Below are 11,145 nucleotides of genomic sequence, written 5' to 3'. Positions count from 1 at the left end.
CTCTCTCTCTCTCTCTCTCTCTCCATGCATCAAGGACATTTGCAAGCGCCAAGCCAGCTGGGAAAGCTGAAGAGAAGATGTTATATATTATGTATGCATCCACATTAATGGCAGGGAAAACGGCATCTAAGCTGTTAAAGTCCAGAAGGGAAGCCTGCGCGTACCGTTGGGTCTGTCACAATCTGCAATTAATTATATGATAAATTAAAATGAACTCAGTCATTTCCACTAGAGCAGCAGCTATTAAAGAGATACTCTCAGAGAAACTTGTTGAAAAACGCTGTATGAAGTAGTTAGTTTGCACTACCTGCCACTTTTGCCTGTTCTCCTTGTCTCTGCTGGATCATTATTTTCTGAAATGTAATCTTGGTTACAGATATTCCACTTTAATTATTGCTGCTTTGGTTTTTATTTTGGATTTTTAAAATGTTTTCCTAAATATTCTTCAGAAATAAAAGTGTTTGTGATATTATTTGAAACAACAATATTAACATTTATGGCAATAATTTTGAGGAGAATTTATCATCCAGCAAAATGTCTTATCATGACAGGACTAAATATCGTATGTTCTGGACTAAATGTTGCTCCGGAGCATAAATTTTATTTATTTATGACGAAATGTGTTGAAAGGTTCCACAGACACGTTGTCTGCTTTTTAAAGGGAATCTATTGTGAAAAATTCACTTTTTGCACGTTTTTATCCTTCTATTTGGGTCTCTACTGCTTCTGAAAACATCCCAGGCTCTTAAAAAAACCACCCAGCTGATTAACAGCAGTAGGTTAATGTTGTTTGGTCTGTGGAAAATGAGTTGCTTCTAAAACCTTTTGAATGAAACGTAGCAAATCAACAGAAACTGCCCCTCACCTCGTAACTGCAGCGAAGCTCAGCCCGTTACCTAGCAACCCCAGTGGAGTTCCACCCGTCGCCTAGCAACCCAAGGTTGGTTTCAGACTCAAAGCTGAAACTTTTGCCTTGACCAAACAAGCTTTGATCTGAAATACCTTCATTCAGAGGTTAAAACTGGTTTTAGTTTCTTCCTGACTTTTCACCTGGCATGGCGGCGGGCAGCTGTGGGCTGCGGCGGTTTTTCACCAGCCGGTACTCGTTGCCATCTTTCCGATTTTTTCTCGGCGCTCCCTCATTGCTGCCTTCCCTGTGAAGACAAAAATCCCTTTCAGACAAACAGTTTCTGACACAGAAAACGTTTCTGAACCCAGACCCACATGTTGCTGGAGTTCTGCTGGGCCTCCGCCAGGCGAAGCTTCTTGGCGTGGTTTTTGCCCTGGTAGTGGGCCTGCGCAACCGCCAGCGAGCTGAAGGAGGCGTCACACAGCTTACAATAGTCGTTCTCAGTGGCCAGGATGACCCGGGGCGCCCCTTTATACAGCGCCTGCAAACACCAGACAAAGCATTTTACTGTTTGTGGTGAGAGGAGTGAGGGAGCAAACACGAAGCAAAGACGAGAAAGAAACGTTCAGAACCACAGAGAGGCAGAAAAACAGATCTCTGAGTCATTCTCTGTTTTCTTTTACTGCAAAATACACACCAACCACCATTTAGAGATAAGGAAACAGATGTCTGATGTAAACAAATGGTTTAAATAAGAGTTTTTAATATAAAAATCAGGCCTGATGATGAAAATGTAAACTGTTCAGTGCTGAGAGAAGAATGTGTATCCACAATTAAAGGAGACCTATTATGCAAAATTCACATTTTGCATGATTTTGTACTTCCGTTTAGGTCTCTGCTGGTTCTAAAAACAACTCTCGCGCTTAAAGGAACCACCCAGTCGTTTTCTTGGGGTCTGGAAAATGAGCCTTCAGAATATAACATCACAAATCAGCAGGCACTGCCAGTTACTTAGCAACCCCACCGGAGCTCCACCCGTCACCTAGCAACCTCACTGGAGCTCCACCCGTCACCTAGCAACCTCACCGGAGCTCCGCTCGTCACCTAGCAACCCCAGTGGAGCTCCGCCCGTCACCTAGCAACCCCACCGGAGCTCCGCCCGTCACCTAGCAACCCAAACCACCTTCCACATGCAAATATAAACGTTGAGCTGGGGGGGCGTGGCCAGCAGCAGCTTATTTGCATTTAAAGTGACGTGACGCCCTAGAACAGCTCATTCTGAAAGGAGCTCAAAATCTCATTAACTAAGAAGGATTTTGTGCAAAAAAATTTTATGAAAACCTGTTCAAGGAGGCATAGTAGGTCACCATGAACCAACTGCAGCTGCCTCCCTCCCACCTCCTCAGAGGAAAAGAGTCAGCAGTACACCCACCTCTGCAGATTAAACAGGTAAGTTGGTGCAGAAATGATGTAGCTTGGTCTAACCTGTCTGCCTCCATCAGCATCAGCGGCTCCTGAGCCGGCATTCGGACCGGCGCCCTCCAGGGCTTCTGGTATCCTGATGGCAGGCGGCTGCTGGCTGCCAGCATAGAAATTTCTCAACTTTTTGCTGTGGTTCTTTCCCTGGATGAAAAGATGCAGAAGTTAGTATTTTTTGTGGCCGGTTACAAGTAAACGTAACTAGTTACTACCCAATTCAGGTGTTGACATAAAGTACAAAGTAAAATGGCTGCTGAATGTGTATGTTGGTTACATATGGACATATTTATTTAAATTATTAATATGTCATGACAGTATAAGACGTTGTTCAATAGAATTTAACGTTTATTGATCTTTCAGATTATTATGCCATTACCATTATTGAAAATACTCTGAAAACAACAATATTATTGTTTTTTGTATTGTTTATCGCAATGACTAAAGGGACAATTTATCGTCCCGTTAAAACTGGTTATGGTGACAGGCCCGGCCACAACATCAAGTCACTTTTACAAAACGTAACGGTAAAAGTTGCAAACTGCAGCTTTAAATTGGGGGTGTGTTTGCACTCACCTGGTAGTGAGCTTGTGCCTGCTGAGCGGAGTTGAGTGTAACATTGCAGAGTTTACAGTAAAGTGGTTTGCACAGTTCTTCCAGACCCAGAGGGTCGTCCTGCTCCTCCAGCCCCAGCAAGCAGCCCTCATCCTGGGGCTGCTCGCTGGCAGGAGCTGCTTGGCCCGGCAGAGGCCCACACGGGTAGCTGGATACCGGTGCTGGTCCTGGGGGCCGTGGGGTAATCTGTGACGGGTCTGGGTCTGGAGCGGGGGGCGAGGATAAGGGGCCAGGGGGCAGCGGGAAGCGGCTGGGTGCGGGCGCCACAGGTGGAGGGACCAGTGCTTGAGCTGGGGGGAGGTGAGGAGGCCCTAAAGGCTGGGTGAGGTCAATGGTTGGAGGTGCTATTGCTTGTGTTGGATCTACAGGTGGAGGAACTAGAGCGTGCGCCATTGGAGGAGGGCCCATTGGTCGGGTTGGGGGCATTGGAGGCGGGGCTAAGGTGTGCGGCGGAGTAATGGACGGAGGCCTCAACGTGTGGGCAGAAGGCCCCAGACTCTGAGTGGGAGGAAGAGTTGGGGGTCCGATTGGTCGGGTAGCAGCAATGGGTGGTGGGCCGAGGGGCTGGGTGGGCGCCATGGGTGGAGGTCCTAAATGGTGCAGAGAGTCCATGTAATGGAAGGGCTGCTGGGGATGACTGAAGAGACTGAGAGGAGGCTTCAACATGGCGTCCGGACCTGAGAAAACCCAAAGGTCAGCTGGTTGATGTGTGAAGTCTGTGAAGAGTTAAAGGTCTATAAGTAACACTGTGTGCAAATGTTTCAGCACATGCAGAAGCCAGAAGACCCTGAAGGTGTTTAAGTCTTGTTCACTGTCAGGCCTGGGACCGTTTCTGTTAACTGTGAAATGTCTGAGCAACCTTCAGCTGGAACTGGCTGGAAATGTTCGACTTCTGAAACTCAGAACATTTCCAAGTTTCTCTAGACAATTTCAGAGCTTAATCTCAAAATTTCATTTTTTAAGCAATTTTTTTACTTTTCAAACTTTTAAAAATGTTCAGCTTTTGAAACTTTTCACAAGTTTTTGTCGAAGATTTCTGAGACTCCTAAAAATTTCTGTTTTTTTTTTATTTGTGACTTTTCAAACTCAGAAAAGTTTACGTTTGTTGTTAGAAACTTTCTGTGACTAATCTCAAAATTTCATTTTTTTCATGCTCTGAAATTAGCAAATTTAAGACTTCAAACTCAGAAATGTTTTTTTTTTCCAGAAAATTTCAGATATTTTGGTGGAAATTGACTCCTCCTGTTTTTCTGTCTTCAGTGGCCCTAATTCGCCGCTGTAGGTTGTAGAGAATGCTTTTATTCACAGTGAAATGAATCCTGAAGGACTACTCAGCAACGAAGAAGCAGCATAAAAAGCCAAACATGCAATTCTGGTTTTAACTAAAAGCTTCAATGTTATTGCGAACATAAATGCAAAAACTCTTTTAAACTTAACAAAAACATTTTTTGAAGATAAAAATAACTTCCATTTGATTAAAATGATGATAAATGTCTATTTGGTGGATTCTGACGATGGCACAGATTTAAAGCCCAGCGGCAGAACGGATGAAGAGTGAACTGAAACACATTCTTGGACAGAGCTTGGAGCTTCACACTTCAGTGGGCTTCAGCAAGATCAGGCTGAGCATGCAGCGCCTGCAGTCAAGCATACAGGACATCAGATACACACACACACACAGTACCGACTCTAACTCCATGTTTTTTTCCCCCCTTTTTCATCCTATAGGCCACAAACACACACACATCTTCTGGCTTAGCTGGGTATTCTCACTCCTGTTTTCAGGATTGCTTTGTCACTGCCTGTGTGTGTGCGTGTGTGTGTGTGTGTGTGTGTGTGTGTGTGTGTGTGTGTGTGTGTGTGTTTGAGGTGGGGGTTGTATGTATAACTCTAAGTTGTCAGGTCAGTACTCGGCAAACAGCTGCGTCAAAACCCACTTTGCTGAACGCTTTCATCTGAAAATCCGATTGAACGCCGTTGGCAGTGAGACCCAGACCCAAAATAACAGCCTGGGGTGTTTGTGTTTCCGAGCGCCGCTGCCTGTCCGTCCCTCTGTCCGCCCCGTCCGGCTGTCTGTCACCCGGTCCTGCTGACCTCAGGAGAAAGGTATGCCAGACAAGCCTGACCTTACTATTAGTCATATCAGGAGGAGTCACACGGCCAACGAGGAGAACCAACTCAGTCCATTTAATTCTTTATTGATATTTTGAGTCCTGCCCTTTTGGCCTTTGTTTTTTGGAGCTGCTTATTTAGAAATGTTTTTAAATCTTCAAACACTGATATTTTTTTAAAGTAAACTCAAAAAAGAGGGTTAAAAGGGAGCTATTGTGTAAAATTCACATTTGACACATTTCTGAGCTTCCCTTTGGGTCTCAGCTGCTTCTGAAAAGAAGCCCAAGTGCTTAAAGGCGACACATTAAGCTTCTTGATCGGGTTAAGGTAGGTCCATGGCCTATTCAAAACATGTTGATTACATGTTTTCATTGTACAGACCGCTGCCAACAGCTGTTAAATCAAAGAATCTGAATTAATATGAGTTACATTTATTTTCCCTTTGGAATCAATAAAGCATTTTTTAATTTGAAGTTTTTTTTGCGCAAAATTATTCTTAAGTAATCTGCGATGGATTGGCGATCTATCCAGTGTGACTCTGCCTCTCGCCCGAAATGTTTGCTGGAGATGGGCACCAGCAGCCCTCCTGACCCCACTGGGGGCAAGAAAATGGACGGATGGATTCTTAAATAATGAGATTTTGAGGCCACGCTTTCAACTGGCATGTGAAAATGGCTGCAACAGTACATCTTTGAAAAGCAGAAGTGGAGCCTCCTGCGCAACCAACAAGAGTGCAGAAAGCGGTTTCTGGATGGTAAGTCAACAACAAAATCCTTGTCTCTTCCTGGGTAAAACCAGCTGATCAAATGTGCTGGAGCTCTGCTTCGGTTGCTAGGTGACAGGTGGAGTTCTGCTGGGGTTGCTAGGAAACGGGTAGTGCCTGCTGATTTGTTATGTTACATTTTGAAGGTTCTTTAAATGGATTATTAACTAATTGCCCAAAAAAATGACTGGGTGTTTTATTTTTTAGTGTGTTGCTGTTTTCAGAAGCTGTAGAAACCCAAATAGAAGTACAAAATCACGCAAAATGTGAATTCGAACAACAAATCGAGGTTTATTCCCACTGTTTCTGTCGTCTTTAGTTGAGCCCAAACGTACACACAGAAATTCTCCGCATGTCTCAACATAACCAGGAAGATCCAGGCTTTGTGTTGGACTGTCTCTGTTCCTCTACATGTAACATGAAGCCTCTTACATCCCAGACTCTACTGTTAAAATCATGTAGCATAATTATGAACTGCAGCCTGAGTCTGTTTGAATGAAGAATACTAAGACCTCAGGCAGATTTTCTTCTTCTATACCACATTGTTCTTGTTTGCTTTTCTCCAATATAATTAACCCTTAGTTGGCTGAAAACACTGCATATATAGGAGAACAACACAGACAATAGATACTTCCCAGCCTATTATTGTACTCTTGACTCGAGCTGGAAATCAATAGATGTAGTCTCTTGATGCACAATAGTCTACCAGCCTCATTTTTTATTTCCCTTAACAGCTGGATTCTAACGGCTGATTTGAGGAACTGGGGAGAAATATTACTGTGTTTTGATGCTTTTGAATTGTATTTTTAGGAACATGTGCCTCAGTAGAGGAAGTCCTGTTCTTGTTGCTTAGAGATGACATTAAGGAAAACTGCAGGAGAGGTACTATGAGCAGAAATACCGACTTCTCCTAATTATAGCAGGTTGCAACCACATAATCCAATGTGTTTTATTTAGATTTTAAATGGCAGATTAACTCAACGTGGTGCAAAATCGGGAAGTGGATGATTGGTTTTCAGGCAAAACCATGTTTCTGAAAAGTGTGTTTGAATTTGCATTTAACCAAATTACAACTCCAGATCTCTTACAGTTTAAATAGACTAAAATCTCTCTCCATTCCTCTGTGTAAACTAGCTTAAGCTCAGTTGGGAATCTGTTAACAGCGATTTCTATGTCTCACCACAAATTCTTGATTGGATTTGGGTCCAGACTTTGACTAGGTCACTACAACTTGTAACAAGACATTTTCCAATAATTTTTTTAAATAAGTGAAATAATCTGCAGTGGAACTAGTCTTTTTAATCAATGTTGAGGAAAAACAAACTGCTTTCTCTTGCTGAAAAGTTACTAGTAAGTTAGTTTTGTCTTATTTCAAGCGTACTAAGATATTTGCACTATAAACTAGACAAAAATAATCGGCAAGGTTATGTTTCCCAATGTATTGATGCTGAACGTAACTGTGTTTCCATTACAGAAGTGCGCAGAACTTTGTTGATATTCCACTAATGTAAAACAAAACACAATTTCTGTGTTTCCACTAAGTAAGAAATGCATTAAAATCAAATACAAATAAGTTTGTGCATGAGATAACTCATTAAAAACATGCTGCGCTGTCATCCTCCTACCATTTCCTGTCTTCGTCTTCTTTGTCGTTTCTGGTAGTAGTAACATCCAGTTGTTCATCACAACAACTGGATCTTGTTGTTTTTACCATCACTTTTTTACTCGTGATGGTAAAAAGTGTTTCTGTTGCAGTTTGTTTGTTTACTTGAGTAAAATCCTCTGTTGTCTGCACTACAATTTTGGCCCCTTTGAGCTCCCGTAGACTTTATGTTGGCTAGATAGGTCAAGGTTAGCATTTTATTCACTTCTGACTTTGCACTTTGTAAGCAGAAACACAGAAACATGGCTATTCCTGGCTGCAGGTTCATATAAATACTCACCACTTTGACCGCAGCAATCAGCTGCAGGTCAACAATCAGGATTACATAAAGCCCAATTTCCAATGCTTCATTATCCACCCATCACACTTCTCCTCAGCTGGTTTGTTTTGTTCTCACAGCCTCCAAAGGAGCTGCCAGAGATAAAAACCTTGATGTTATTTCAGACGCTCCATCACTTGTCAGATTTCTTTGAGCTTGACTCAGGAGTTTGCAGCTCGCTGGTTGAGCGCCCAGAAACAAAACGCAAGCACAGAGTCTTCAAGCCTTTTTTTAATTTCACTCGCTCCTCTGAGAGTCTTTAAATAGGCCAAGTGTTCATTTTCTCTTGAGTTTCTTTTGTAGGTGCCGCGTTGTGTCACATCAATTATGGAGTGATAGGAAGCACATGCCCTCTGCACTGAATCCTTCTGGACATTTCACTGTAACCGTCAGTTACTGTAAACTCTTCATTTGATTTTCACTTCTGATTAATTTTTCAGGAATTTAACTAACCTCAACGTTAACTGAGAGGCGTTGCCCTTTAAGTGATTGTGTTGCATTTAACATTGATTTTGGCAGAGCAAGAGGTCTTGTAGAGATGAAAGTTATCGATTAATGAGTTCATCTAAAGATGATGATAAGCTGACATTTTCTTAAAGTCTAAAGATTTATTTTGTATTACGAGGTTTCACTGTTTTTTCATAACATAAAAGACTAACTTTTCATGAAATGCTAAGTTTAAAAAAGAAAAAACACACTTGAGCATTATTTTGTCAGTTGCAGAATAAACAGAAGGTTTTCTCAGAATATTTGTAAAATAAATTACAGGTAGTTCCTTATGTTTTGCTTTTTGAATTGTTTTGAGGAATGCACTCACTGTTTTGAAAAGGTTGAAAAAGATTCAAGAAATGCACCAAAGACTGTCTCATGTTCCCATTTCTACTTTTTTAGTCTTTTCCTTCTGAATCACAATGACTTCATATGTCAACAAATTACAGTAAAAACAATAAATCTGAAACTTGTCTCAACAAAAATAAATAAATTAATCATGATAAATAAAACGAGCTCAATAATTCCAATTTGTATGATTTATTGTTTTTTTTCTCTTTCTACCAAAAACTGGATGATAAAAGTTTTCAATCTGCTGTTTTGGTCTCAACTAGCACATTTCATAATTTATTTTATTTGTTGTTTTGTTGATTTATTTTGGATATTAAATGTCTTCCAGTTCCAGTGATAATTGTTCATTAGAATTTAAAGTTTATTGATCGTTGTCATTGTATTATGACCATTTTATTTCTTGAAAATGGTCTGATGAAAACGATATTATCGTTTATCGCAATAACATCTGGAACATTTTATCGTCCAGCTAAATATAGTTACAGGTCTACTTGTCATCAAAACTTTACTTTTATATAAAATCCTGTTATATTAAAAACATGATTAATCAATCTGACTGTCTTATCTGTACGCTGTGAAAGAAGGACTTGTGATTCTATTCATTGATAAATATTTAATTTGGAGAACTAAGAATTTTGAGAAAGGAACTGACTTTTTGCATTTTAAATCATTTTTACTGAATTGCTATGAGAAATGTTGAGAAATGCACCAAAGTGACTGAGAAAAACTGCAGACTGTCTAATGTTCCCATTTCTACTTTTCCATTCAGAATTACAATAACATTACCTGCCATCAAATTACAACAAAAGCAAAAGCGTGAATGTTGTCCAGTTTCTTGTCTAGTTGCAATTCTCATTATTTGTCATCAAAACTTTACTCAAGAAAATCCTGATGAACTGAAAACATGCCTAATCAATCTGATGAAGCAAGGACTTGCTTCAATGTGTCAATGAACCTTCAGTTCATTTTGAGATAAATTTTGGTCATGTCTCTAAATTTTGAGATATGACCAAAGGATTTTTGGAAAGAAACTTGCTTTTGCAGGTAAACAATTGTGTTTTACAGTTTTACAGAGAGAGAAATGCACCAAGGCGGCAAACACATACACTGTAAAACCTAATAATTAAATCGAAAAGGTCATCTATGGGTTCCCAATGAATAATTGGAGGTTTATTAACATGAATAATGAAGTGCATTGATCAGTCTCTCGCTGTGAACATGGTCAGCGCTGCAGCATGACAGATTTTGGCCCGAAGTGCCTTATTTCTCACAGGAAGGCGACTACGCAGGTTCACCAGGGAGACTTTCTTTATGGCTGTCACATGTCAGCAGTTCAGATCGAGCTAAAGCTCTGCCTGCTCCTCTCCGGCTTCAGATGTGAAGTCTCTCCAGTGCACGTATTTCCTAGAGCTATCCACAGATTTTTGCACCGCAGCATCTTGCTGAACAGAATGGAGGCTGGTGCACCCCAGCAGCAACATCATGAAATATAACAGCGGCAGGGGCAACCCCGGTTTCTACACCCACGGACCGCGAAGCGATCTGCAATCACCTCACACCGGCTTTCACCAGTTTTTTCTTTTCTCTCTCTCTCTTTTTTTTTTTTTTTTTTGCAGAATAACGCAGGAGAGTTTTTCCACGTCAGCCTCAACTTACCTGGCAATCGTGCAAGATAATGGCTGCTGTCACTGTAGCCGACAGGCGGCGAAGTGTAGTTTCTGCAGTATTCTGCGCTCTGGTAGTATGCAGCATCCCCGCTCCTCAGCTGCAGCGCCATCATCGCCGGAACATCCCTCTGCCAACTTCTCCTCTCTGAAAAACCGGGCGGTCAGACAGGATGACAGTCCCGACCAGGACGCGCACACCCCGGCTTTCACCGGAAGGGGAACAGCGCGCAGAAGATCCCCAACCCAAAGCACAAATTCACGCCGCTCCTCATCCACTGCGCGCGTTTTGGTTTTGCTGTTGCCACAGATGATCGGAAAATGTCGTGTAATTTGCGAAGGCGCTTTTGGATTGCTTAAATCACCCGGAGGTTCTCCCAGCATCCCTCTCCGTCTTGGTACGGCCCATTTCCGATACCACTGCTGCTTCTTTGCATGGGTGGCAATAATGACACATTGTATAAATATGCTACACCTATGTGGTCAACTCCAGCCACCGAGGTGGAGAATTATGACTAAACCGATATGCGTGTAAACAAATAGCAATGCATTAAGATAAACATAATAAATTAATAATAGCAATGAAATAAACCAATAAAATAACTTCTGACTGCTGAAGTCCGGGCTGTAAAGAGTAAAAGTGTGAATGTGAATCTCTTCATCATACTTACAGTTTATATTTGTTTAGATCTGTCGCAATAATCAATAAATTAATCACATGATAGATTAAAACGAGCTCAATAATTTCCATTTGCATGTTTAATTATTTTTCTCTTTCTACCAAAAACTCGATGATAAGTCTTCAAGTTTTGGTCTCAACTTGCCCTTTTTTTGAAGGACATT

The 11,145-nt window shown here is 41.4% G+C and overlaps 1 protein-coding gene across 2 annotated transcripts in view; it reads right to left on the bottom strand.

Moving 5' to 3' along the window:
* Positions 1–10,851, bottom strand: part of zmat3 (zinc finger, matrin-type 3) — a 17,300-nt gene extending 6,449 nt beyond the window's left edge. The window contains exons 1-5 of one of the 2 annotated variants that reach the window (XM_015030111.1): positions 10,295–10,851; positions 2,903–3,657; positions 2,336–2,473; positions 1,225–1,391; positions 1,051–1,154 (exon numbers count right to left, since the gene is read on the bottom strand). In XM_015030111.1, the coding sequence (XP_014885597.1) occupies positions 1,051–1,154; positions 1,225–1,391; positions 2,336–2,473; positions 2,903–3,657; positions 10,295–10,418 (1,288 nt within the window). In that variant the 5' untranslated portion in view covers positions 10,419–10,851. The remainder of the gene's footprint in view (positions 1–1,050; positions 1,155–1,224; positions 1,392–2,335; positions 2,474–2,902; positions 3,658–10,294) is intronic. The other variant, XM_015030112.1, reaches the window with a different exon arrangement.
* Positions 10,852–11,145: the final 294 nt, after the last annotated feature.

Source organism: Poecilia latipinna, unplaced genomic scaffold (genome assembly GCF_001443285.1).
Source record: "Poecilia latipinna isolate Pla-1442-1.1 unplaced genomic scaffold, P_latipinna-1.0 Scaffold173, whole genome shotgun sequence".
Lineage (NCBI taxonomy): Eukaryota > Metazoa > Chordata > Actinopteri > Cyprinodontiformes > Poeciliidae > Poecilia > Poecilia latipinna.
This window is presented reverse-complemented; position numbering and strand designations above follow the sequence as displayed.